Source organism: Rhipicephalus microplus, chromosome 5, assembly GCF_043290135.1.
Source record: "Rhipicephalus microplus isolate Deutch F79 chromosome 5, USDA_Rmic, whole genome shotgun sequence".
Taxonomy (NCBI): Eukaryota; Metazoa; Arthropoda; class Arachnida; order Ixodida; family Ixodidae; genus Rhipicephalus; species Rhipicephalus microplus.
The window spans coordinates 6,852,710-6,876,903 of NC_134704.1; the positions used below are offsets into that span (position 1 = coordinate 6,852,710).

General features: G+C 45.0%; 1 protein-coding gene across 4 annotated transcripts in view; it reads right to left on the reverse strand.

The window, feature by feature from the left end:
* LOC119175075 (SAGA-associated factor 29) overlaps nt 1-22,074 on the reverse strand; it is a 34,083-nt gene extending 12,009 nt beyond the window's left edge. Inside the window, exons 1-4 of one of the 4 annotated variants that reach the window (XM_037426283.2) lie at nt 21,879-22,074; nt 21,391-21,556; nt 12,485-12,713; nt 6,935-7,116 (exon numbers count right to left, since the gene is read on the reverse strand). In XM_037426283.2, the coding sequence (XP_037282180.1) occupies nt 6,935-7,116; nt 12,485-12,713; nt 21,391-21,465 (486 nt within the window). In that variant the 5' untranslated portion in view covers nt 21,466-21,556; nt 21,879-22,074. Of the gene's footprint in view, nt 1-6,934; nt 7,117-12,484; nt 12,714-21,390; nt 21,557-21,643 lie in introns of all 4 variants that reach the window. The other 3 variants (XM_037426284.2, XM_037426282.2, XM_075894761.1) reach the window with 3 other exon arrangements.
* Nucleotides 22,075-24,194: the final 2,120 nt, after the last annotated feature.

The following is a 24,194-nucleotide window of genomic DNA, read 5'->3' on the forward strand; positions in this document are numbered from 1 at the left end:
GTTGTAACAAGCTCTGTACTGAGTTTTGGGTTGCCGCAGGCTATAAAGTGTTGCGACCTGTTGAGAGCAGTATCGTGTTCTTGCCACGCTTTCCTCGGCACCATAGCTGTCCGAACGTGCGTGTACAGAGGCAGCGGTTAACGCGAGCCCTGCGGCTCGCTAATACCGAACCCACGCTAGTGGCCATACTCCTTCAGGATACGTGTACACTACAAATAGCATGAATGGGGCTGAGCTCTATGACAATGCTGCCGAAAATTACAGATATTTCATCCTTAGACAAAGCGGTACAGGCACACATTTACCTTGGTCAGTGATGGAAGTGCCTTTTTATTTCTTGGAGCATACTTTGGAGCAGGAAAGCACTGCTTTGTTGCCGCCATCGCTGGTTTAGGTGCAGATATTAAATTTGCCATACATTAAGTGGAGTGTTAGGAACATTGTCAAAGCATATTATTATTTTTTATGAAATATATTTTAACAGGCAACAATCTGTTGGAACGCACTGCTCGGCCTAGCTGGGCGAGCAGGTCGTGAAAGTGAGATAAGCCACTTGCGTCCCAAAAAAACAAGTGAACATTTATTTCCCTTGAACGGCATGAAGTTCCTCGTGCTTGCGCTGTTGGCATACGCACACAGAAGCGCAGTTTTACGATGCTACAATACCCCCCCCCTCCCCCCGTAAATGGGCCAACACGACGTTGTGGTTCACAAGTTAATTTGTATCAAAGGTCTTGTGCGTTGTCCACCCGCGTAAACCTTTAGACGAATGGTTGGGCTGGTTCAGTCGGGTCTGCTGGTAGTCTTGCTGGCTGCGGAACTCGAGATGGAGCACGCACTTTGGAGAGCCAACAGAATAGGCACTCCCGAGTCCAACGTTGAACATCCCAGTTTATTCCGGGCCACACGAACCTAGCGGTGCAGAGAAGCTGAGTGGCTCGGATTTCCAGGCACGAGAGGCCATGCAGTGATTCATAAATGTTGCGGCAAAGATCCGGGGGTACGAATGATCTGGCCCTACCGGTGGACATGTCACAACATACAGATCCTGTCGGTCTATCCACCCATTGCAGCTTCTAGGTGCTGGTTGTGGACCTCAGTTGGTGTTTCAACTCCGGATCACTGAATTGAGCCGTCGTTAGCGCAGTGAAATCAACGCCGCTTGGTAGGCTGGCGGCGTTCACTGAGCTGCGCAAAAGAGCATCTGCTGTTGCATTGCCCTTGCCGCTGACATTGCTAATATCTGTCGTGAATTCTGCTATGTAAGACGTTTGGCGAAGCTTTTGTGCTACGTGTGCACCCGTATCCAAGTTGATCACGTGCAATGCGTAAATCAGCGCCTTGTGATCCATGAGCAATAAAAATTCTCAACCTTATACATAGTAACGCAACTGTCGTATAGCCGTGTATATGGACAGGAGCTCCCTACCAAAGGTACTGGATCTGCGTTCGGCCGGGCTCAATTTTCTGGAGAAGAAGGAAATGTGTTACCACCTTCTGCTCGACTTCTGCTGTAGTATGGCTCCAATAGCTGCATCTGAGGCGTCCACTATTACGCATTGCAGTACTTCAGGTTGCGGGTACGTGAGCAGAGAGGCATTCGCGAGAGACCCCTTAATATGCCGAAACACATCTACCGCTAGGTCGTTCCACTGAATGTCGCTTGCCTTACCGTATTTACTCGATTCTACCGCGCCCTCGATTGTAACGCGCACCCGATTTCTACCGCGAAAAAAAAAAAAAAAGTAAGACATCGATTGCAACGCGCACCCATTTTTCTCGCTGGCCCGCACGATCACACCACTCGAAAAAACGACTCCTTTCGGGAGCGTCTTCCATTTAAATATGAGGTACGGGTGAAGCTTGTGCCCATCTGACGTGTAACAGAGCGTTGCCGTCACTGTAGTTTTACCGTGGACCGATGTCAGCACGCGAACTTGCTTCGCCCCCTTCTTCTCGACGGTTGTGGTGCCAGGCATGTCGAAGTAAAGAGGCGTCTGATCGGCATTCTCGATTTCCTCAAGCAGGTAGCCGTTGTTGCGCCGCAAGTTTAGGACTAACCTCTGAAAACTGTGAAGCTTTTCATCGTACTCCTCCGCAAAACTTTTCGCATATGCATGTTCCCCTTCGGAGGGAAAAGCCTTTCCTTTTCATAGAGTTAGTTAGTCAGCACCTGCTTGCTTTGATCTGGCTCCGCATTAGACCTTTTTCTAAGACTAATTGCATAGCCCGCACTTGGAGCAGTTCTGTCGTCACGGGCCGCTGTGCTGCTCGCTGCTCAAGCACATACTCACCGAGCAGCTCTTTAATTTGCAGAAACCGACCCTGCTGTGGTCCACTGAAGCCTTTGTGTGAAACTTTGCTGTCGACAATCTTCTGCTTTTGTTTCCGCCGGTCCCGCACGCACGTTTCGGGAACTCCGAACGACCGCGATGCGGCCCGATTTCTGTCCGTTTCTGCACACGTGATGACTTTTCTTTCAAAAGCGGCATCGTGGTGCACTCGAGTTTTTGGAGTCGGCCCTTCTACACCGTCGATGCTAATGCACTACTAGATGACGAACTCCTCAGCACACGTACAATGTGCTGCACATGGGAAACACATAGGCAGAAATGGCCGACGCACCATGCCGACGCACGTTGGGGGCGGCCATTTTGGAATTGCCGATTGCAATAGATTGACCGTAATTTTTTTTTTTCGTACTAGATTCTAACGTGCATGCGATTTATGAACTCGCTTAACCAGAAAAAAGGTGCGCGTTAGATTCGAGTAATTACGGTAATATCTGGAGCTCTGGGTACCCTTGCACTATGGCGGTGAAGTCTAGTCACTGACACTCAAACAAATGTAATACGCGAATGTTTACCGATATGCAGAAAGCTTGAATAACAAGAAATTCAAAGTACATGAACGAAACACAATAAAGAAATTTGGAAGGCGTAGTATAGAATTCAAGTGAGCAGCAACGGCGGTGCAACTGAGCAACAAAAACTGGGAGAATAACAAGAACTGGGAGAACAATGGCAATAATAATAAAAAAAATCAAAGAGAAATCGGAAGGCCGAGGTGTACAACATACACACGCATTTTACAAACACACATACTGCTAGCCGTACGAAGGCGTTTACCAATATAAATTGCTTGTATGCAAAGCTGTCTCTGTGAGCCAAGAAATATCTGCACACGTTTTTTGAAGTTCTTGCACGGCTGCCAGTGATGTGGGCGTGGTAACCACTATGAGCCAATCGGTGAGCTCGGCGACGGCAGGTACTTACCTAGGTCTTTCTGCTCTGACGCCTCGACAACCAAGCCAACACTTGAAAGCAGCTTTTGCAAAAAGACTTCTTGAAACAATGCTCCGTCTAAGCTGTTTGTTGTTTTGCGGCGCATTAGTTGCATGTGCCGCAACAGTTGACTAGGAGTACGGTCGCTGAGGTTCGTGTCCTGAAGCAATTGCTGTAGTCGCTGCGATTTGTGGAACGTGAAACGGCGGATGGAATGGAATGAATGAAAAAACTTTATTTGAATTGAATGAAAAAACTTTATTTGAAACGCCGGATAAGAGTTTTTTTTAGCGTTATGTATGCCTTTTTAACAGGTTAGTCGAGTAAGAAATTCCGTATTTCACTGGCTATGAATGGCAAGAGGTTGCTTACGACCTAATGGTATTTGGTCAAATCTTATGTGATGTGTCGCACTGTGAACTGGGCTTCTACCTAAATAAACCACAGTGCGAGGTTTGCAGTCCAAAAGGTTACGCGCGTGCACTAGACGCAGATGATCGGGTACAGTCAGTGGCCGACGATGTTGGGAAATGGTCTAGTCACTCCAGGCCGGCAACGCCAACGACAGTACCAGCGATCAAAAACAGGGGAGATGGCCGACCAGTCTTCGAAAAATCGGTGCCAGTGTAAAAACACGGGCCTCGTCTGGCAATGCGGGCTGCTCAGAGTAGCGGGGGGACAAAGGACGGAGGGATGCGCGACAAAAAGCAGTCAGGAAGAGCGGCAACTAGAGGGGCGTGGAGGCAGGGTCGTCGTTTAACAATAAGAATGTATGGGCACCTCTCTGATGCCTGATCGGTGGTTGAAAGTGGTTTCCCAGAAAGTCGGCAGAGCGCCAACCCCGTTCGCTGTAACGAATCGGCGGCGCTCGGAAACGTTCGTTGTAAGTACGATTTTGTGCCATTAAACCAATGCATATTTTCACGGTCATGCGGATATTGTTCATTCTTAGCGAAAGTTCTTTTAAGTGGGGCCGTTATATGTGGGCTCAACAGTATTGCAGGAGCACATGACAGTAACCACCGAGATGCCATCTTGGCTAGAGAAAAATTAGGACTACCGTATTTACTCGAATCTAACGTGCACCTTTTTTCCCGTTAAGCGAGTTCATAAATAGCATGCGCGTTAAAATCGAGCGCGAAAAAAAACGAATACGGTCATTCTATTGCTATCGGCATTTCCAAAATAGCCGCCCCCTACGTGCTTCAGTGGGGCGCATCGGCCATTTTTGCCTATGTGTTTCCCATGTGCGGCACTTTGTACATGTGCTGAGGAGTTCGTTAGCATCGACGGCATGGAAGGGCCGACTCCAAAAACTCAACGAGTGCACCACAATGCCGCTTTTAAAAGAAAAGTCATCACATGTGCCGGTACAGACAAAAATAGGGCCGCATCGCGGTCGTTCGGAGTTCCCGAAACGTGCGTGTGGGACTGGCGGAAACAAAAGCAGAATATTGTCGACATCAAACATTCACGCAAAGGCTTCAGTGGACCACAGCAGGGTCGGTTTCTGCAAATTGAAGAGCTGCTCGTCGAGTATGTGCTTGAGCAGCGAGCGGCACAGAGGCCCGTGACAACAGAACTGCGTGACGACAGAAGTGCGGGCTATGCAGTTAGCTTTAGAAAAAGGGCTAACGCCGAGCCAATTCAAAGCGAGCAGGTGCTGGCTAACTAACTTTATGAAGAGGAAAGGCTTTTCCCTCCGAAAGCGAACGGGCGTGCGCGAAAACTTGCCGGAGGAGTACGAAGAAAAACTTCACAGTTTTCAGAGGTTCGTCCTAAACTTGCGGCACAACAACGGCTACCTGCTTGGGCAAATCGGGAATGCCGATCAGACGCCTCTTTACTTCGACATGCCAGGCACCACAACCGTCGAGAAGAAGGGGGCGAAGCAAGTTTGCATGCTGACATCGGGCCACGGTAAAACAAGAGTGACGGCAATGCTCCGTTGCATGTCAGATAGGCACAAGCTTCCCCCGTACCTCATATTAAGCTTCCCCCGTACCTCATAACGGAAGACGCTCCCGAAAGGAGTCGTTTTCTCGAGTAGTGTGATCGTGCGGGCCAACGAGAAAAATGGGTGCGCATTGCAATCAATGTCTTACTTTTTTTTTTCATCGTGAAAACGGAGTGCGCATTACAATCGAGGGTGCGGTAGAATCGAGTAAATACGGTAATAATCAAAGTTGAATTGGATCGGCATTAATTACGGTTACACGGGATAGCCAGTTGTTATGTCTATGTTCTTGTTCACGTGATTTCTAAGGGTTTGTTAATGTTTGCCATCTCGTGTAATATTAAAATGAGTTTGCCATGTTACCGCAGACTCGCGTCTCTCTCCCTATTCCATCCGCTGCAAGCGCTCCCGAGATAAATTGTGACAGATGAGGCTGTTAAAAATACAGTGGAAAGAGCAATTCTCTTCCATGAACAATTGTCACTCAAACCACATATCGGCTTTTATGATGGTTGGAATCCCACACACAGCAAAGAGCAGTACTATTTTTTATTCCCACCATCCTGTAATTTGGCTTCCTAACGTAACGCAACTTAAAACCTAACCCAACTAAACCAACCCTGACCTAAACAAACCTAACCCAACCTAACTTAACCACATATACACAACGAAGCAGATGAACAGATCAACCATGGTATTTTGCATCAAGCTACAGGCAGCAGGTTGCCACACTTCTCATCATTTTCGACCCTCACGAGCGGTTGGTGATACGGAATCTCCTTCCATTTTGTATTGACATTAGTGAGGTGAGAGTGGTTGTTAAAAGAGTGGTGACCTTCTCACATTGTTTTGGCAGCGAATTGCTGCACGTTGAATTAGAGGATATTTGCCACACGCTTGTATGTTCCTGCTCATATTGCTTACAATAATGCACACAAAGCTGACCTGACATATGTTCCCACACTACATACAAGCCATCAAACAAACAGGCACAATAAGCATTTGTAGCTGTTCTCTGCAGAGTCATGATATGCTTTGTGTATGCCTCATAGGTTCAGTAGAGCTGCAAGTTGCTTGTGTACTTGTGAAGTGAAGTATTGACTAGTATGTACAAGCAGCACTTGAACAACAACAGTTACTTAAAAACCCTTGCCAATATTTTTATTCTTTTGTGTTTCATGCCTGCTAAATATGCCTAGACAATGGTTAAAATTTACAAATTTATTTTTTTCGTCAAGTGTCCTCAAGAGCCAAGAAACCACACAGATAAATGTGAGTGTGCCCTGAAAATTACAAGATGTTTTTAAAAGCTAGATTTGATTCTAAGCGACGTGACATCTTATGAGCTTACGTGTTCATGCAAAATATTACGACTATTCCATTAGTCTGCGGCTGATGCACTAACGGCCATTTTGTATGCTTTGGCATTGGACGTGATCACAACTCGCCGTACTGGTGAGTGAAGTCACCAGAACTACCAATACTGCAGCCACTTTCTCAGAGTCGGCTATGTATACAGAAGGCCCTATTAAGCTGCTTGTCACAATTTTTCTGATGATTATGGTTTTTCATTTTTGCACTGTGCTCTTTTGTTTATAGACACAGCAATACAAATCATAAGCAAGATTATCCTTCAAGGCAGACCTAATGATTGAAAAAACGATCACAGACCAGAGCAACAATTGAGTGTTACCTTGGCAACGTAATTCGGCTCTGCTGGAATGGCTCCGCACAACGGTGGTGGCTTCTCGTCCTCTTGGCCAATGAACAATGGCAGGGTGAGTGCATTCTGCTGCAGCATCTTCATGAGGGCTCCTCGGCGCAGAGCCTCCTTAGGACGCTCTGAAAAAGATGTGCTCCGTCTGCCTACGCTGCCTGGAACACGTGAGGAGACAGTTACGCCACAGTGCAACCCAGAGTTCTTCAATCATGCCAGCAAACTGACAGACCACCTTACGTGGAGCTCACTAAAGAAATACACTCACTCACACAACCAGACTCAACAAAATATTACTCGCTCAGACCCAGACTCACAACAAGATCTAACTGTGAATTAGTCTGTGTGAGTCGATTCATGAGTGAGTTTGCCAACCTTTGTGTGAGAGCAATGACAAAAAAAATGCACACTGCATGCCACAGTAACTGTTGTATTTGCTTTCATAGCACAAAAATTAGAAGTACATTTAAGAAGGACACTATGGCTGATGCGTCATTTGCATAAGAACAGCTGGTAATGTAATTGCAATGCTCATTTCATCAATGCAACATCACTTGTCAGTCTACACAACACAAGAGACAAAAATGTTGCTCGTTAACTTGCTTATCCACATAAAGCAGAGCCACGATTGGTAGACATCTGCAACCAGCCAGGACACACTTGACACATGTCTGCAGTGTGAATCGGAGCTGACATGCTTAATGACTGAAACAATTGGTAGTACTTCACACAGTTTTGAAGTAGCCCTGGTTCACAAAATGATGACCTTGTCGGGGTACATTGATAGGTGAGTGCCATGTGCAAGTTGATTTATATTTATAATTGTAAGCCAGATCGCCAACAGGAAATACCACAAATGAGTTTAACACAGTACAGACAATAGGTACGAATTGTCCAAAGGGAACTTGGGAATTTACAGTACGTGCACAGCAACAACCAGGAAAAATGCACTAGAAACATCACAGGGGATTGTGAAGACACTAGACCCCCTTAAGACCTGCTGTGATTCCTTACATTCATAAGGTCTCACATGACCTGAAAAATGTTTCAGGCTGGTATAGAGTATACCAATTGCCTTTGTTGCGCCTGTTAAAGGGCCCCTAAACCACCTCCGATATTTTTTCGAACTTTTCAAGTAAACACATGCTTCATGTGCAGAATGCTGTCACGATGAACAATTCTACATGCCGCAGCACTATGAGTCGCCAGTGCACCGAAAATTCAGAGAAACAATCCCTCATGCTTTTTGGGCCTTTCGAGCCTGCGCGTGACACACCGTACGGATATCTCTGATGGGCCGTTCAAATATCCACACTAGCCATAAATATGCTGTGGTTGGTTGAGCAAGAGCCTGCAACTTCTGTCCGCGCTACTTGTTCTTGTTCGTCGTATTGCCCGCGCGCATGCGTTAGAGTCCATTGTGTTGGCGACCCTCGTATAAGCACAGGCCAGCACAGCAGCCGCCTTTCACCAACAAACACGCAGTTGACAGAGGTACGGAGTCGCGGCAACTGAAAGTAGATGGGGTTTAGAGCAGCGAGTCAGAGACAACGTATTCCACGCAAGATTAGGAGGAGCATGAGAGGGTTGCTCGGCAAGAGGGCAAAGCCGCTTTGGGAGAGGATGCCATGGAGGGTAGCACAGGAGAAAGCGAAAGGAGGAATCACGCAGTTTCAATTATCAAATGCATTTAAGTCCGCTATTATGGCACCGTTTTGAAAAATTTTCATGGGTCCATGTTCGTAGTACACTCGTGCACAATTTCCCCAAAACATATGGCGGGGGGTTCTTGGAGTTATTGTAAATCGCAATTCTGCCGCAGCCCACAAACACAGCAAGTCCACCGGCAGCGTCATGGTTGAGGGGCAAGCTGTCACCGAGCATCTCAATGGTGATAAACTTAACGGGATGTGCGTGTGGTGGCAGAAAGCGTGTCTCCGATTGAGACACAGTTGCTGTGCTGCGGCCGTGCACTCGGGATATCATGAACCGACGAGAAATAGTCTAGTTGGTAGTGAATTTCGCGGCAATCCTAGGCCAGTTCCTCTTTTTTTAGGTGGTAAAAGTACCAGCGAAAGCTTCGTTAAAGTGGAATTATCCAAGAAAAGTATTCATGTGAAGAAACATATTTTAAATTGTTCTCTATGGGCGGCTCACGAGAAACCGAAAATTATTCGTTGTGGCGGAATTTTCATTGTATCAGACTTTGTTATAGTGGGATTCGACTGTACAGTAAAACCTTGCTAATTCGAAGTCACTGGGGCCACGAGAAATCTTCGAATTAAGCAAGTTTTCGAATTGACAGAACATACAAAAAATAGGAGGCTAGGAACTTGCAATTATTCAAAATAATCAGGATTGATCGTTTGCTGTGCCGGCTAGTTTGCGGCTCCAACGGTTATGTTTTCCCGAAATACCTAATCTTAATTTTTGCCGCAAGCACGGAGGGCCTCACTGCTGCTCCCGAAAAAAAAAAAAAGGATATGCTGTAGTGAACAAGAAAAATATGTGCCTGCGGAAAACAAGACATGCTTCACAGCAACACAGTAGTGACACGCGATCAGCACATCATGATGTGACCATTTGCCCATTCTCTCAGGTAGAATAAAGAATTTATTAATGGTTTGTGAAACGAAATTTACAATCTGTATTGGCTGGAAAACATGATCATTCAAGCTTTTGAACTTGGTTTTCGAAGTAGGCTTTGCAGGCAAGAACTTCGCCAGCAGTGCAAGTGCGCAAATCGCTGGAGCCACCGGCAATCAGAGGTTCGCACACATCTCCAATCTCGCCAAACTGCCCTTTATTAAATTTTTTTGCGATCCAAGAAAGAATGGGTAAATCATGACATGCTGACGTTGCGAGAAACGTGTAAAATGCCGCCTGCGCGTCACCACTGTATTGTGTGTAGCACATTTTGTTTTCTGCAGGCCCACGTATCGACTGACCAAGAGACCTTTTTTTATTCCCCCCTCCCCCCCCTTTTTTTGCGCTAGAAGTTTCAGGGCTGGGGAGGGGGGTGAAGCTGCCACTCACTAGTATCACTACATTGCATTGCCTTATGGCAATGCAATGTAGTGATACTGCAACTTAAAGACCGTCGTTTCCACGAACTTAAAGTGAAATCGGGATCGGCAATTGGCAGATGGCACCCAATCTTTTTGAATGAACCGGACTTGTACTGATTGCCACTTCAAATTATCCTCTCAGATGTACATTAAAAAATACAGGACCACGGAAATATTTCAAAATCAGCAGAATTTGGAAATAACTGGCTTTGAATTAATGAAGTTTTACTGTATATCCAAGCCACTACACACTTAACGGTGATCTTTTGGCGGTGCGACCTTTTCAATGCAAACGGCCTTGGAGTATTGCAGCATGGGTAGTCTGCTGCTTCTGAGACATAGCACAATGCTGTGTAAAACGTTTTAGGCCGAGACAATAACTAAAGATAGGCTCAGATAAAAACAAGTTCACTGTGCCTCAGTAAGCTTTCAGGCCAGCACCTCGTTATGGCTGGATAAGAAACGCACGAAATTTATCCCACACAGTGACAAGAAACAATGTAGTGGTCTATAAGGACTACTGCACAGTGTGTTGTGACATGGTGCAGTGGGCCCTTGTGAACACGCACAATAGCAATTTTAAGATTGTGGCTAGCATCGTCTCCAAACAGTCTATCTTGCTGCTGGGCATTTGATGCTTATACCTATTCTCACTCACGCCAGTTTATTATTTATTAATTTGACTTTTTATTTATTTTAGATTTGGCATCACAGTTTAATGAACTACAGTATTTTCTCACATATAACCCACACCCCTAACTTTGAACTCCCCGAAAAAATTAAAAAAAAAACCTCGTGTATAACCCGCATGCTTAGCTTAAAAATACTGTTTTGGGAAGTCACAATTTCGTTTACCAAACGTCACAATCTTGTTTACACAAGAACTTCATTTAAAAGTGATGGCCGTAATGCTGACGGTGCCGATTCTCGCTCCTCGCAGGCATTGGGAAGCCGCTGGCACATAGTCGTTCACCGCCACATCGAAAATCCGTGCCTGGCCATAAATCGCTGAAGCCATCCATGGCTCACACGAAACTCGCGTGAGATGTTTAATCTCTTTGGTCAACCTCAGCGCTTCCGTTTGCGGCATCTCCTCTGACACAGCATGGCCCCGACTGCTCCGCTCCTGAATAAAGCCAACAAGCTGCGTCTCAAGCGAGGGTACGCACCAGTCCTTGGACCACGAAACGCTCGCTTCTTCTTGCATGCACTTTCGAAAGACGCCTTTTTTTTCGCCAGTCACAAATGCAGGACTCGTCCACGTTGTGCCTCCTCGCAGCAGCTCTTTTGCCTATATCTTCCGCAGCAGCAGCTATAATCTCGTTTTTTTTTTGTTTTTTTTTGCGGTGAAATATAGTCACCGAGACCCACTTATGGTGCCTCACCAGACAAGGCTGACCAACGGTGCAAACTGGCCACACCTGACCCAGAGACAGACGCTGTCAAATTGCTGTTGTGACACTGTTCACCAAATCAAGCAAAGCATGCAAAAAGTGAATAAACACGCTACGGAGGGGATCTGTCTATAGCTTGTGTTGGCTTTTATTGGCTTTGCACTAGACGATGCCGATGAAGATGCGAGCAGCACGGCTGACCACGCATTGCTGTGAAGCCAACCTCTACTTCCCGATTATTTGCATATCACTCGCACTCCCACTTTTCAGGTGATTTTTTTTTTTTTTCAGTTTTTGGTGCCGGTTATGTGTGAGAAAATATGGTATTTATTCACAACACTAAGAAACAAACACTTCTTTTCCCTCAGAAGAACACATTATTTATTTACGGAAATAACACTAGTGTAGTCAGTGAGAAACAACATGGTCTGCTGCGATGCCAGGTGTCTCTCTTGCCCCTAACACATATGTATCCCATTTTGTTGCGAAGATGACTAAGATGGAGCGTGACACTACATCTACTTGGCTTTGCTATCTTTTTGCAGTTAACTTGAACAAGTTGTGGTATGCAGTGTGTGTTGTGACACACACTGCATGCCACAGTGTGACATAATATGTGTTGTGACCTCACACATGTATTCCTGATAATTCAAACAAAATTTATAGGTCCCTTTGAGTTTGGATTAATGAGATTCGACTACTGTATTTCCATTTTTCTTGCTTCTTCTTTCTCTCCCGCTGGCTTCTTTTTTTAACTTCTATATGTGGTATCTATTGCACCTAGTCATAGCACACATTATATCATCATCAAGGTGCTCAAAGAACAAGAGGAAGACGTGGTGCAGCGAGTGTGTGCTCAATATTCCACATGCGATGTATGCAGGTGTGCCTGCATTATGCCAAGGGACAACAACATGGATCCCTAAAGTGTGCCGCACCTGAAAACAAGCTTCAAACGAAGCTCCTATTTTTCGTAATGCCTTACTGCCTCAGAAAAGAAAAAAAAAAAACAAAGTCTAGAGGAAAGAATGGATCTGCCCATACACTAGTGCAGAAGTGCCCACCTGAATTCTTAGCAGCAATGCGTCGTTCATTGCGGACAGCACGGATGTCAAAGATGATGTCGAGGGCCTTGCGAAGCAGCTCTTCCTCGCTCTCGGCATCCTGCAGTGCCGTCTTGTACTGACCTCGAAGTTTGGACTTGTAGTAGGGCGACAGCTTCTGCTCCTGCTGGATGCGCTCGTGGGTCTTGGTGATGTTGGTCAGGTTGTGCTCGCTCCGGTTTCGCTCCTCCTGCAATGAATAATAATTTATGGGGTACCAGCGATGGCGCAATGGTTAGAGCATCAACTTCGTATGCAAAAGGTCGGTAGTTCGAATCCGGGTGCCACGCAGTTCCCAACCGGATGAAAAAAAAAAAGCCGCATGATGATGAAATTGCATTAGGAGGCCAGGGGTGCGGCCTCACCAGTGACCACTGCCAGCAACGCACTCCCTCACCAGAGATGAATTGGCCACCCTGTTGCGGTACCCGGCCAATACCTCCCACATGCACACGTCAATCAGTGGCTGCGAAGCAACTGACCACAGCGGCGGTCAGATCTGCAACGCAGCAGAGGGTGCTAAGAATGTCGAGGTCCAGACAAGCTGCCATTGGAACCTGAACTTGGCAACGTTTAACGCTAGAACCTTATCTAGTGAAGCAAGTCTATCTGTACTATTCAAGGAGTAGAGAGTGTTAAATAGGATGTAATAGGGCTCAGTGAGGTTAGGAGAATAGATGAGGCCTATACAGTGCTACAGAATGGGCACGTCCTGTGCTATCGTGGCTTGGCTGACAGAAGAGAACTGGGAGTGGGATTCCTTATCCACAGAAATGTAGCTGGCAACATAGAGGAATACTATAGCATTAATAAAATGATGATAGGTATCGTAATTGAACTCAATAAGAGATGCAAGATGAAGGTGGCACAGGCTTACGTGCCTACATCCAGCCATGATGACGCTTCAGTTGAAAGCTTCTATGAAGACGTAGAATTGGCAACGAGCAAGGTAAAAACACCGTATGCTATACTGATGGAAGACTTTAATGCAAAGGCAGGGAAGAAGCAGGCTGGAGACCAGGCAGTAGGAGATTATGGCATCGGTACTATAAATGCCAGAGGGAAGCTTTTAGTAGAATTCGTAGAACGCAATAATTTACGGATCTTGAATACCTTCTACAGAAAACGAGGGAACCGTAAGTGGACACAGAGGAGCCCTAATGGCGAAAATAAAAACGAAATAGACTTTATACTGAGTGCACACCCAGGCATCGTGCAGGATGTGGAAGTGCTTGGCAAGGTACGATGCAGTGACTATACAATGGTACGGTCTCAAATTTGCCTAAACTTGAAGAAGGAATGACAGAAACTAATACGCAAGAAGCCAATCAATAAGCTAGCACTGAGAGGGAAAGTACAGGAATTCAAGGTCTCGCTTCAGAACAGGTACTTGGCTCTTATTGAGGAAACCAGCCTTAACGTTGACGCAATGACAAGCCTCGAGTACAAGAGACAAAATAGTGTTGGCTGAGCTTTCGAAGTTGATCAATAAGCGTAAAGTATCAGATGTAAGAAGGTATAACATGGAGAGAATTGAACACACTCTGAAGAATGGAGGAAGCGTCAAAGCAGTGAAGAGCAAACTTGCAATAGGCAAAAATCAGATGTTTGGACTAAACGACAAAGAAGGCAAAATACCTACCAATATGAATAGGATAGTTAAAATAGCGGAGGAGTTTTACAGAGATCTGTATAGTAGCCAAAACAAACACAACCTTACTATAAAAACTAGCAGTGACCATGATGGCACCCTACCAGTAATGATAGAAGATGTCAAAAATACCTTGGAGAGCGTGCAAAGAGGCAAAGCTGCTGGTGAGGATCAGGTAACATCAGGTCTGCTGAAAGATGAAGGACAGATTGTGTTAGAAAAACGAGCCAGCCTGTTTACAGAGTGTCTCCTGACGAGAAGAGTACCAGAATCTTGGAAGAATGCTAACATCATCATGATTCATAAGAAAGGAGATGACAAGGGCTTGAAAAATTACAGGCCAATCAGCTTGCTCTCTGTCATATACGAGCTATTTACAAAGGTAATTGCTAACAAAATTAAGGAAACATTCTAATTCAATCAACCAAAGGAACAAGGAGCACTTCGAACAGGCTACTCAACAACCGAAAACATTCATACTATCAATCAGGTAATAGAGAAATGCTTAGAATGTAACCTACCACTATACATAGCCTTCATAGATTACGAGAAGGCGTTTGATTCAGCAGAAATATCAGCCGTCATGCAGACACTGCGGAATCAGGGCATCGATGAAATATATATATAAACATCCTGGAAGAAATCTACAGGGGATCAACTGCTACCATAGTGCTTCATGAAGAAAGCAACAGAATACCAATCAAGAAGGGTGTAGGGCAGGGGGACACAACCTCCCCAATGCTATTTACCGCGTGCTTACAGGAGGTTTTCAGAAGCCTAGAGGGGGAACAGTTAGGGATAAGAGTTAATGGAGAGTACCTAGTACCTTAGTAACCTGCGCTTCGCCGATCACATTGCATTACTGAGTAACTCAGGGGACGAATTGCAACTCATGATTACGGAGTTAGACAAGGAGAGCAGAAAGGTAGGTCTTAATATTAATCTGCAGGAAACGAAAGTAATGTACAACAATCTCGGAAAAGAGCAGTGCTTCGAGATAGGTAAAAGTACACTAGAAGTTGTAAAATACTAAGTCTATTGAGGACAGGTAATAGCCACGTAGTCGAACCACGAGGTTGAAGAAACTATAAGAGTAAGAATGGGGTGGAGCACATTTGGCAAGCACTCTCAAATCTTGACAGGTAGATAGCCACTATCCCTGAAGAGAAAGGTATATAACAGCTGCATCTTGCCGGTACTTAGCTACGGAGCAGAGACCCGGAGACTTAAAAAGAGGGTTCAGCTTAAATTGAGGACCACGCAGCGAGCAATGGAAAGGAAAATGGTAGGTGTAAATTTAAGAGACAAGAAGAGAGCAGAGTGGATCTGGGAACAAACCGGGGTTAAGGATATCATAGCTGAAATCAAGAAGAGGAAACGGACATAGGCCGGGTATGTAGCACATAGGCAGGATAACCACTGGTCCTTAAGGGTAACTAACTGGACTCCCAGGGAAGGCAAGTGGGTTAGGGGAAGACAGAAAGTTAGATGGGCAGGTGAGAATAAGAAGTATGTGGGTATAAAATAGCAGTAGCAAGCACAGGACTGAGTTGACTGACGAAACATGGGAGAGGCCTTTGTCCTGCAGTGGACGTAGTCAGGCTGATGATGATGATGGTATGATTACGAGAAAAGGCATAGTTGAGGACTCCGGCATTTTTTACCCCCTGGTGTTTTTTAATGGACATCTAAATCTAACATTTTATCTACTTTCATTTTTGTCAAAATTTTGGCCACCGCAGCTGGGATTTCATCTCATGACCACTAGACCACCGGGGCAGGTCCTCCTACAACTGAAACAGCAGCTTCCATCAAATGTATCCCCCAATCCTCTTTTCCAACTTTAACCCGTGGCTTTGCCAATGACATACGACATCTCGTAAAGTGCTTATCAAGACGCCCGCACTGGACTTTTCCTTGGCTCAATGCTCTTTGGCTATAAGTGCTTTTGCATGCGTTACACCAAATGATGACGACAATAGAATACAACTTCCAAATCCATAAAGTGTTTCGCCTTTAAACCACTTTCATGTATGCCTAATCGGAGAGAAATGGAATACAATAGAGCAACAAGTTTTGGTCAGTGCTTGAGTCCTATTAAGATGTGCATTGCACAGTAGCATAGCTGACATACAGAAGCAAATGCTACACTTCTACCATTAGAAACACAGGCCTACACAGAAACATAGAAGAGAACACACATGAAGATGTCTCCCCTCTTCTTTCTTTGTGTACCAGAGTATGCTGTAAGCTATTATGGATCTTCACCAACTAGCCCGATCTAAAACATTGCTACACAGAAAGCCTAAATTCGCCAGTACGTATTCGAGAATTCTTTCTCTTGTAAATACACTTAAGAGGTTGCACTCTATCAGCAGGCTGTTACTGTTCTTCTACTTCCACAGGATTGGTCAAGAAATTGGCAATTATTAAATATGCTACAACTGAAATTTTAAGACTGCTACAGAATAAGTGATACTGATGCTGATACGTATGTGCTAGAATAACAGTGATATTAAGAGAAAGAATCAGTAATGATTTAAAATTATATGCAACATAGAACGATATTGGTTTGGAAACAGATTTCAAGAAAACAGCCCAAACATGCCAGTGGTTGATGCCTAGAGAGAAGGCCCTTAACTAAAAACTGTTTCCATTATTTCCAGGCCAATATTTTTCAAGGAGTGTTCTATTACTTCTTTATTGGAACTGCAAAGCAGTGACTACATAGACATGACTCGTTACCCCTGCTTATTTTCTTGTCGCAATAACCTTGTGATCCCTCAACCCCATTGTGCACATTGAATGCATTGATTAATATGCGGGGTTTAACGTCCCAAAGCCACCATATGATTATGAGAGACGCCGTAGTGGAGGGCTCCGGAAATTTCGACCACCTGGGGTTCTTTAACGTGCACCCGAATCTCAGCACACGGGTCTACAGCATTTTTGCCTCCATCGAAAATACAGCCGCCGCAGCCGCGATTCGATCCAGTGACCTGCGGGTCAGCAGCCAAGTACCTTAGCCCCTAGATCAACGCGACGGGGACACACTGAATGCATTGCCTCATAAAAAAGGCAAGATACCTGATCGAGACTGCCACGTTTCGGTCGTGATGCCTTTTCCCAAAGGACACCCATTGGTTGAGTGGGCTGAGCTCATTCTGAATGAAACAACACTTGACTCATTATTTTTTTCCAATGCAACAGTGTCTGTATCAACTAAGCAGTTTGGATAATTAAAAAAATTACTATGAAAGAGAGCTCCGCATTTCACATTATTGTCGAATACAGCTGTTTGTGGCTAACCTTTAATAAAACTCCTCCTGTAGTTCTGCAGCCACTGTGATGAGATTGTATTATTGCAGCCTGTGCATTATACAAATAAGCAAAAAACGTTACCCTTTGTAAGTTTGGCTATATTTTTTTACTCAATGTTATAAACACGAGCTGTATTATATATACATACAAACTACAAAGAAAAATGACAAAATCAATATAATCCAAGAGAAGACAATGGTTTGATAGAGATAAGTGGGACACATATATGTCCCACCGACTCATGAAAGTATACCCTTCTACAACGCATCATTTGGGATGAACCAGAGGAGAAACAGGCCTTCGTAGGACAGCTGTTCCTGTAAAGCCTGCTTCACTACACACCCGGCCCTTCTTCCACTACCTCGACTGGTGTTGTCTCTGAATATCTGCCCACTTTTTAAGAGGTCAAGGAAATTATTCCTTGGCACCATTATCCACAATTTGGCTTAGCAATGAGCTCGGCCCTTTCAAATGGTCTGTGCTTTGATTAATTTATTGGTTGAGTAACTTATGTTGACACCCTTGATAACGGGCCCCGCCGCGGTGGTCTAGTGGCTAAGGTACTCGGCTGCTGACCCGCAGGTCGCGGGTTCAAATCCCGGCTGCGGCGGCTGCATTTCCGATGGAGGCGGAAATGTTGTAGGCCCGTGTGCTCAGATTTGGGTGCACGTTAAAGAACCCCAGGTGGTCGAAATTTCCGGAGCCCTCCACTACGGCGTCTCTCATAATCATATCGTGGTTTTGGGACGTTAAACCCCACAAATCTATCTATCTACCCTTAATAACGGTGTTTTAAAAAAATAGTGAACTCTACTTTTTATTATTTCAACAATCCACGGACATTTACAATTGTGCTGCAGCAAAAGTGACGTCTCTATGTGGTTTTGTTCAAGAGGTGTGTTGGTTTTTACAACAACCAGTAGCCCTCCCTGCAACTGAAACTGTATTTTGTAAAAATAAAACCTACATTTTAATTAGTAAAACAAATGCATGCTTGCGCTCAACTTCGCGAGATACATTTAGATTAGTTTGTAGAGAATATGCAAACCTTAACAAGACTGAGCAATGGTAATTGCGGCCAATTTTTTTATTCCAAAAAAGATGCCCTGTGGGCACAGACGAAGTGACACTGTGATTACACTGCACCGATATGTTTAGGGGTGCAACAGCCAAAATAGAATTTGGAGCAATTTTTGGAGCAGCAAAATGCTACTTTTGAAGCCCTAAAATCCAAACTTGGAGCATTACAAAAAAGGAGGCTTATATTTAAGAAAATATATGTAGAAAACATTCAGCCTACCTAAATCGTGCATGGCGAACATGAGCCCTGCTATTTCACTAAAAATAGTATTCTGAATTACGCCACTGAGCAAACAATGAAGTCCACATTAGCATTTGCCATGCCTGCGGAATTCTTCGACAGACTCTGCGAATTCAAACGTTACTCTGCCAAAAAGAAACCAAAAAATGGCGCACAAGGTTTTTTTTTTTTTTTTTAAGGGGTGTCCTTCACTGCTCCAAATGATTAGCAGCAACATAACACCAATCACACTAGTACTCACAAATACGCCGCGCATGAGTAATTTAACAAAATCTGCTGCGTTCCGTTACTAGCGCTAACAGCCCCTTCCAAGTCACAAGAAACTTTTTCACAGGACAACAATGTACTGCGGTGAAAGTGACTTAAGCAGCGTTCTGCGCAGGTTTGAAGACGGCCAAGAAATTTTCTAACTGCTACATGCCCCCCCAACCCTTACCCCCCCTTTTTTCCATGATGATGGTGTTAGGTTTAGGGCCCAACTTCTCGACTTGCTTGCAATGCTTGTTTGACCATATAAAGCAACAACTGTGTGCTAATCCGGCAACGGATATCTATCCTCTGCACGACTCAACATGATATGTGAGGTTTAACGTCCCAAAACCACCATATGATTATGAGAGACGCCATAGTGGAAGGCTCCGGAAATTTCGACCACCTGGGGTTCTTTAACATGTCGCGGACGTTTGCCGAGTAAATCGCTGCTTTTCGCTGCAACAGGGCACACGGGAGGAATAGCGCCGACCTCGAGAAGAGGCCTCGTACTCTCAGGGAAACCCAACTGGTTCGCCAACACAGGATTTACCCTGTAGCAGCTCGTCGCAAAGTGAAGGGAGCAAACGCAGCTGTTCTTCACAGGCGTCCAGACCCTCTGTCCAACGGCGTGTACGAAGTCAACCCACCGGCTGCAATTGGGTTCGTGGCTTGGAAAAGCATTTTCTTGCTTTTCCAAGCCACGCCATGCACTTTTTTGCTTTTTTGGCACCTCGACGTGCAGGTTCTCACTACATGACTCCCTGACAATCTGGCACGTATTGTGGCTCTGAATGATCGTACTCACACACGGTGGAGCACAACGCAAATCGGTCGATGCGACACGATTAATCACACGCACGCTTCAAACAGCAATGAGAGCCACTAGAGAGAGCATGGCTGGGAGTCGGCTCCAAACACACTCAGAGATCGTCGACGTCATCGTTACTACCGTATCGCCACTCAGGATGGTATTTGTGGAATGTATCACACCAAACACGTAGCACTAGTGTCAATATCGCAGGGCAGTCTATTTTTTGTTTTTTCTCTTTAGCTTTTTTATGCTGACTTCGAAATAAAATAACTTCGATGCAATGGATGCAATTCAAATTTGGCCAAGAAGACCTATGCACACCAAGTGATCGAATGATGGGCACATCTCAATCTTGAAATTTGATGTCAGTGCTCTTTCAACAAATCTACATAAACACAGGATGACTGAGAGTTGGAATTACTTCACTATAACATCATTATGTTAGAACACTATCTGGCATATTTAATGACAGGTTTTTTATACGAATGTGACAAAAATTCAGATGCTTCTGTCAAAAAAAAATGGAGCTAATTTCAAAGATATTGTCGTAGTACCTGCCATCTTCTGAAACTACTGTAACTGTAAAACAATTTTTCTTCAGCTTAGATTGACTTAGGTGAAATAGCAGCATCTTAGTGTTGCACTGATTGCAACAGCTGATGTGGAAAAGAGATTTTCCGTAGAAGAAAAAATCGGTTAAAGTGGCATGTAGGTGTCTCGTTGTTCCACAAAGGTAAGGACATATACTTTATTCCATGGCATAAAACTACGATCCAAATGAAGTTCTGAAAGCAAACTTGCAGGTCACTGAAAAGGGTCATGATTCTCATGAATGAGAAAGAAAACTATAGCTTTGCTTATGATAAACTGGCTCTTGAAGATGACAAATGGACACACAAACTTTGCATGACAAGCTGAGTATTCTATACATGGCAGGTTTGTATTTTTGAAAGTTTGCGGCCTGTTGAATGTGTTGCAGCCTGTATACTGCTCTCATTGACCATGATGCGGCATGATCGTACGTGCACTCTGCAAATATAATGATGCACAACTTTACAGCAGTACACAGCTGTTACAGCGCACAGCTTCGGGCATCTTCGCTGCTGTGCAACAGGCCAATGCTGATTGGACATGAAAAGGTCAAAAAAGCAGGCACCAGATTGAAAAATAGCTTTTGATAGTTGTTTTTACTACTTTAAAAACATGTGATACTATAGCCAAGGCAACACCAAAAGAGCATGTGGGGTAATGTAAAAATCACAACTGTTCTTCCAAAGTGTGTGTTTTGCCGTACATCCCGATGTGCACGTTGCCTGACTGAATTTCACAAAAGTAACATGTTTTGCCAACCAGCAGCAGCTAGAACATTTACTTAGAACCTACCTGTGAAAATAATTTCTACACATTTACGCTCGAAACTAACGTTAGAAAACTTTCTACATAACCATTTCCCAATATACAGCCGATCTCTTCGAGTCACACACACACACGAACAAACTGCCACATTTCACCTGGCACTGCTGAATGACGTGCGTCAGCTCCCGTAGCTTCTCCTGTATGACAGCGTAGTCGGCTTCCTTCTGCATTGCTCTATGTGCGCTCAAGATGCTTCAGAGACGCAGCGAGTCCCGCGTAGACGGTGCACACCCACGATGCCACCACCAAGCAGGAAACGAACTGAAACAACATTAGACGGGTCTCACGACATGCATGCAAAAAGTCGACAGCAAGCAACTTTATGAGAGCAACCAGGCGTTTTCTCACGTTTCGTCGAACGTTTCGGGTCAGGGAAGTGTTCGCACATTGCATGTAATTCGATAGCTTTGCCGCTTGTTAACCACTGCAAAGACGCGCATGGACGGGGAAAACACGCTTACCGCATCAAAAGTACGCTGTGCTGCTTTTTGGCTGAGATTTCTCATCAAACTACCTGGTGAGATTACTAGCGTGTATCGTTACGCAATGTAACGTGTTTACATCAAATGTACACAAACCATACCAACGCCTCCCAGATTTCTTGTGCCTGCCGGATTACCGGCGGTCACTTAAAAAGCGGCGGTCGTCGAAACTGCAGTAGTGGCGACACTAGAGTAGGGGTGTCCTTAAATAGGTTCAGCTGGTAATAGGTTTAATAAGTTTTACGTTTTTGGAAGTTATATGCAACAAAAATAACGTAAAAAGGTTTTAAAAAGGCGTAAACATAATTATAAATAACCCTACATAAGTGAAGCCGTTATTTACCAAGCGACTTTTTTAATACAAGGCATTCTTTCAAATTAGTGGCAAACGTCAAAATTGCCGATCTCAAAGGCCATGTACAAATACCCTTATCTTTACGTAGGCAGCCCCACAGCAAGGTTCCTTTTGGCGTTGCATAAATTTGTTGCCAGACTTTAATGTGGTTGTTGCCAGACTGCCGCTAAATTTGGCTAAAAAATTTTTTTGTAGTTGTGGTTTTTTTGTAAGAGTTTGGTGCTATCCGCGGTGCATTTCGCGAGTCCAGGCGTACATAGCTGTAGCATATCCGACATACCCTAATTAACCAGCCTTGGAACGCTTATTCATCACATGTATATACGAGTCCGAACGATATGTCTTGTGCTGACACAGCTAGGGGAAGCGTAGCGTCCCCCAGTCGTAGCGCGCGTTCGACGCGACACGATCAGCTGAGAGGAAAAAAAAGAAAAGTAAGGGTGAGGGGGCAGCGCATCACCTCCTGCGACTCTATTCAGTTTTCCCCATCATCCCTAATACTGAGACGCGATATCTTAATCGCACAGCTGCGCACACAGCAAGAGAACGCGCCTCGACTTCTGTAATGGACGGTTCATTCCGTTAATTAAAACGGCCTCTTAATTGCACAGCAGCGCCGCGCTCGACTTTTGCTAGGCGCGGTTTATTCCGTTAATTAAATTGGCCTCCTAATTGCACGGCAGCCCCACGCTCGACTTCTGCTAGGCGCGGTTCATTCCTTAAATAAAACGAATTCTCTAATGCGCGGTTCATTCCGTTAATTAAAACGGAATTAAAATGGTCTCTTAATTACACGGCAGCGCCGCGCTCGACTTCTGCTAGGCTCGGTTCATTCCGTTAATTAAAAGGGCCAGCGTCGCTCATGCACTCGCAAAATGCACCACGGATAGCACCAAACTCTTACGGAGAAGCCACAACTACAAAAAAAAATGTTCAGCCAAATTTAGCAGCAATCTGGCAACAACCACCCTTCTAGTCTGGCAACCACTTATGCAACGCCAAAAGGAACCTTGCCAGCCCCACCATAGATGATCGGCGTTTCGCGCTCATCCGGCAGGCACACGAAATCTAGGCGGCGTTGACACAGCAGATGTTCCTACACCGTGGATGTGGCTAAAGAACGCCTCGACTAAACTTGGACAACGACTCATTTATTAAGATGCCTGACGAATCGCTCGTGTTGCCAGCGGAGTCACCCTGCCTTCAGTTTTGAGCAAGCGCCGCGCTGTGGCACTCGCGACCAAAACTAATATTTTGACCAACGCAATAATTTTGCCCTCCCTGTCCCTAAACCCCAGTGCTTTGAAAAACTGTGTGACATCATCCTGAACTATAGGGTGAAGCCCTCTACAGAACATTATCAAGTGTTCGGCAGTTTCCTCCTCCTTTCCACAAGCACTGCATACCACGTCTACCCCTTCGTATTTGGCCCGATATGTTTCGGTTCGCAATACTCCCGTCCTGGCCTCAAACAGCTAGTAGAGAACCACCCCGAGTATTATCATAGACCCTTTCCTTGGCAATTTCCTGTTTAAAAGTTCGATAGATCTCTAGTGCGGACATCTTAATCATGCCAATTCTCCACATATCGGTCTCAGCTTCCTTCACCTTTTTCTTGACCGATAATTCCTTTTGGTTTGGCCCCCTGCTGTTTTCTAAGTATTTATCAGTCAATATTCTGGTTCGCTTCCTCCATTTTGTATCGACATTCTTCATGTACAAGTAGCTGAATACCTTCCTAGCCCAACGCTCCTCCCCCATTTCTCTCAATCGCTTCTCAAATATAATCTTGCTGCTAGCTTCCCTGCCCTCAAATGATGTCCATCCCATGTCACCTTGTACTCCCTGATTTGGTGTATTCCCGTGAGCTCCTAAGGCAAGTCTACTTATTCCACGTTGCTTAATTTCTAAACTTGCTTGAACTTCTGATCTCATGCACAAGACCGCATTGCCGAACGTCAGACCAGGAACCATGCATGACCCCTATCCATATTCCTCTCACAACATCATGCCTATTGTATTTCCACAGTGCTTTGTTTTTCATCACCGCTGCATTCCTGTT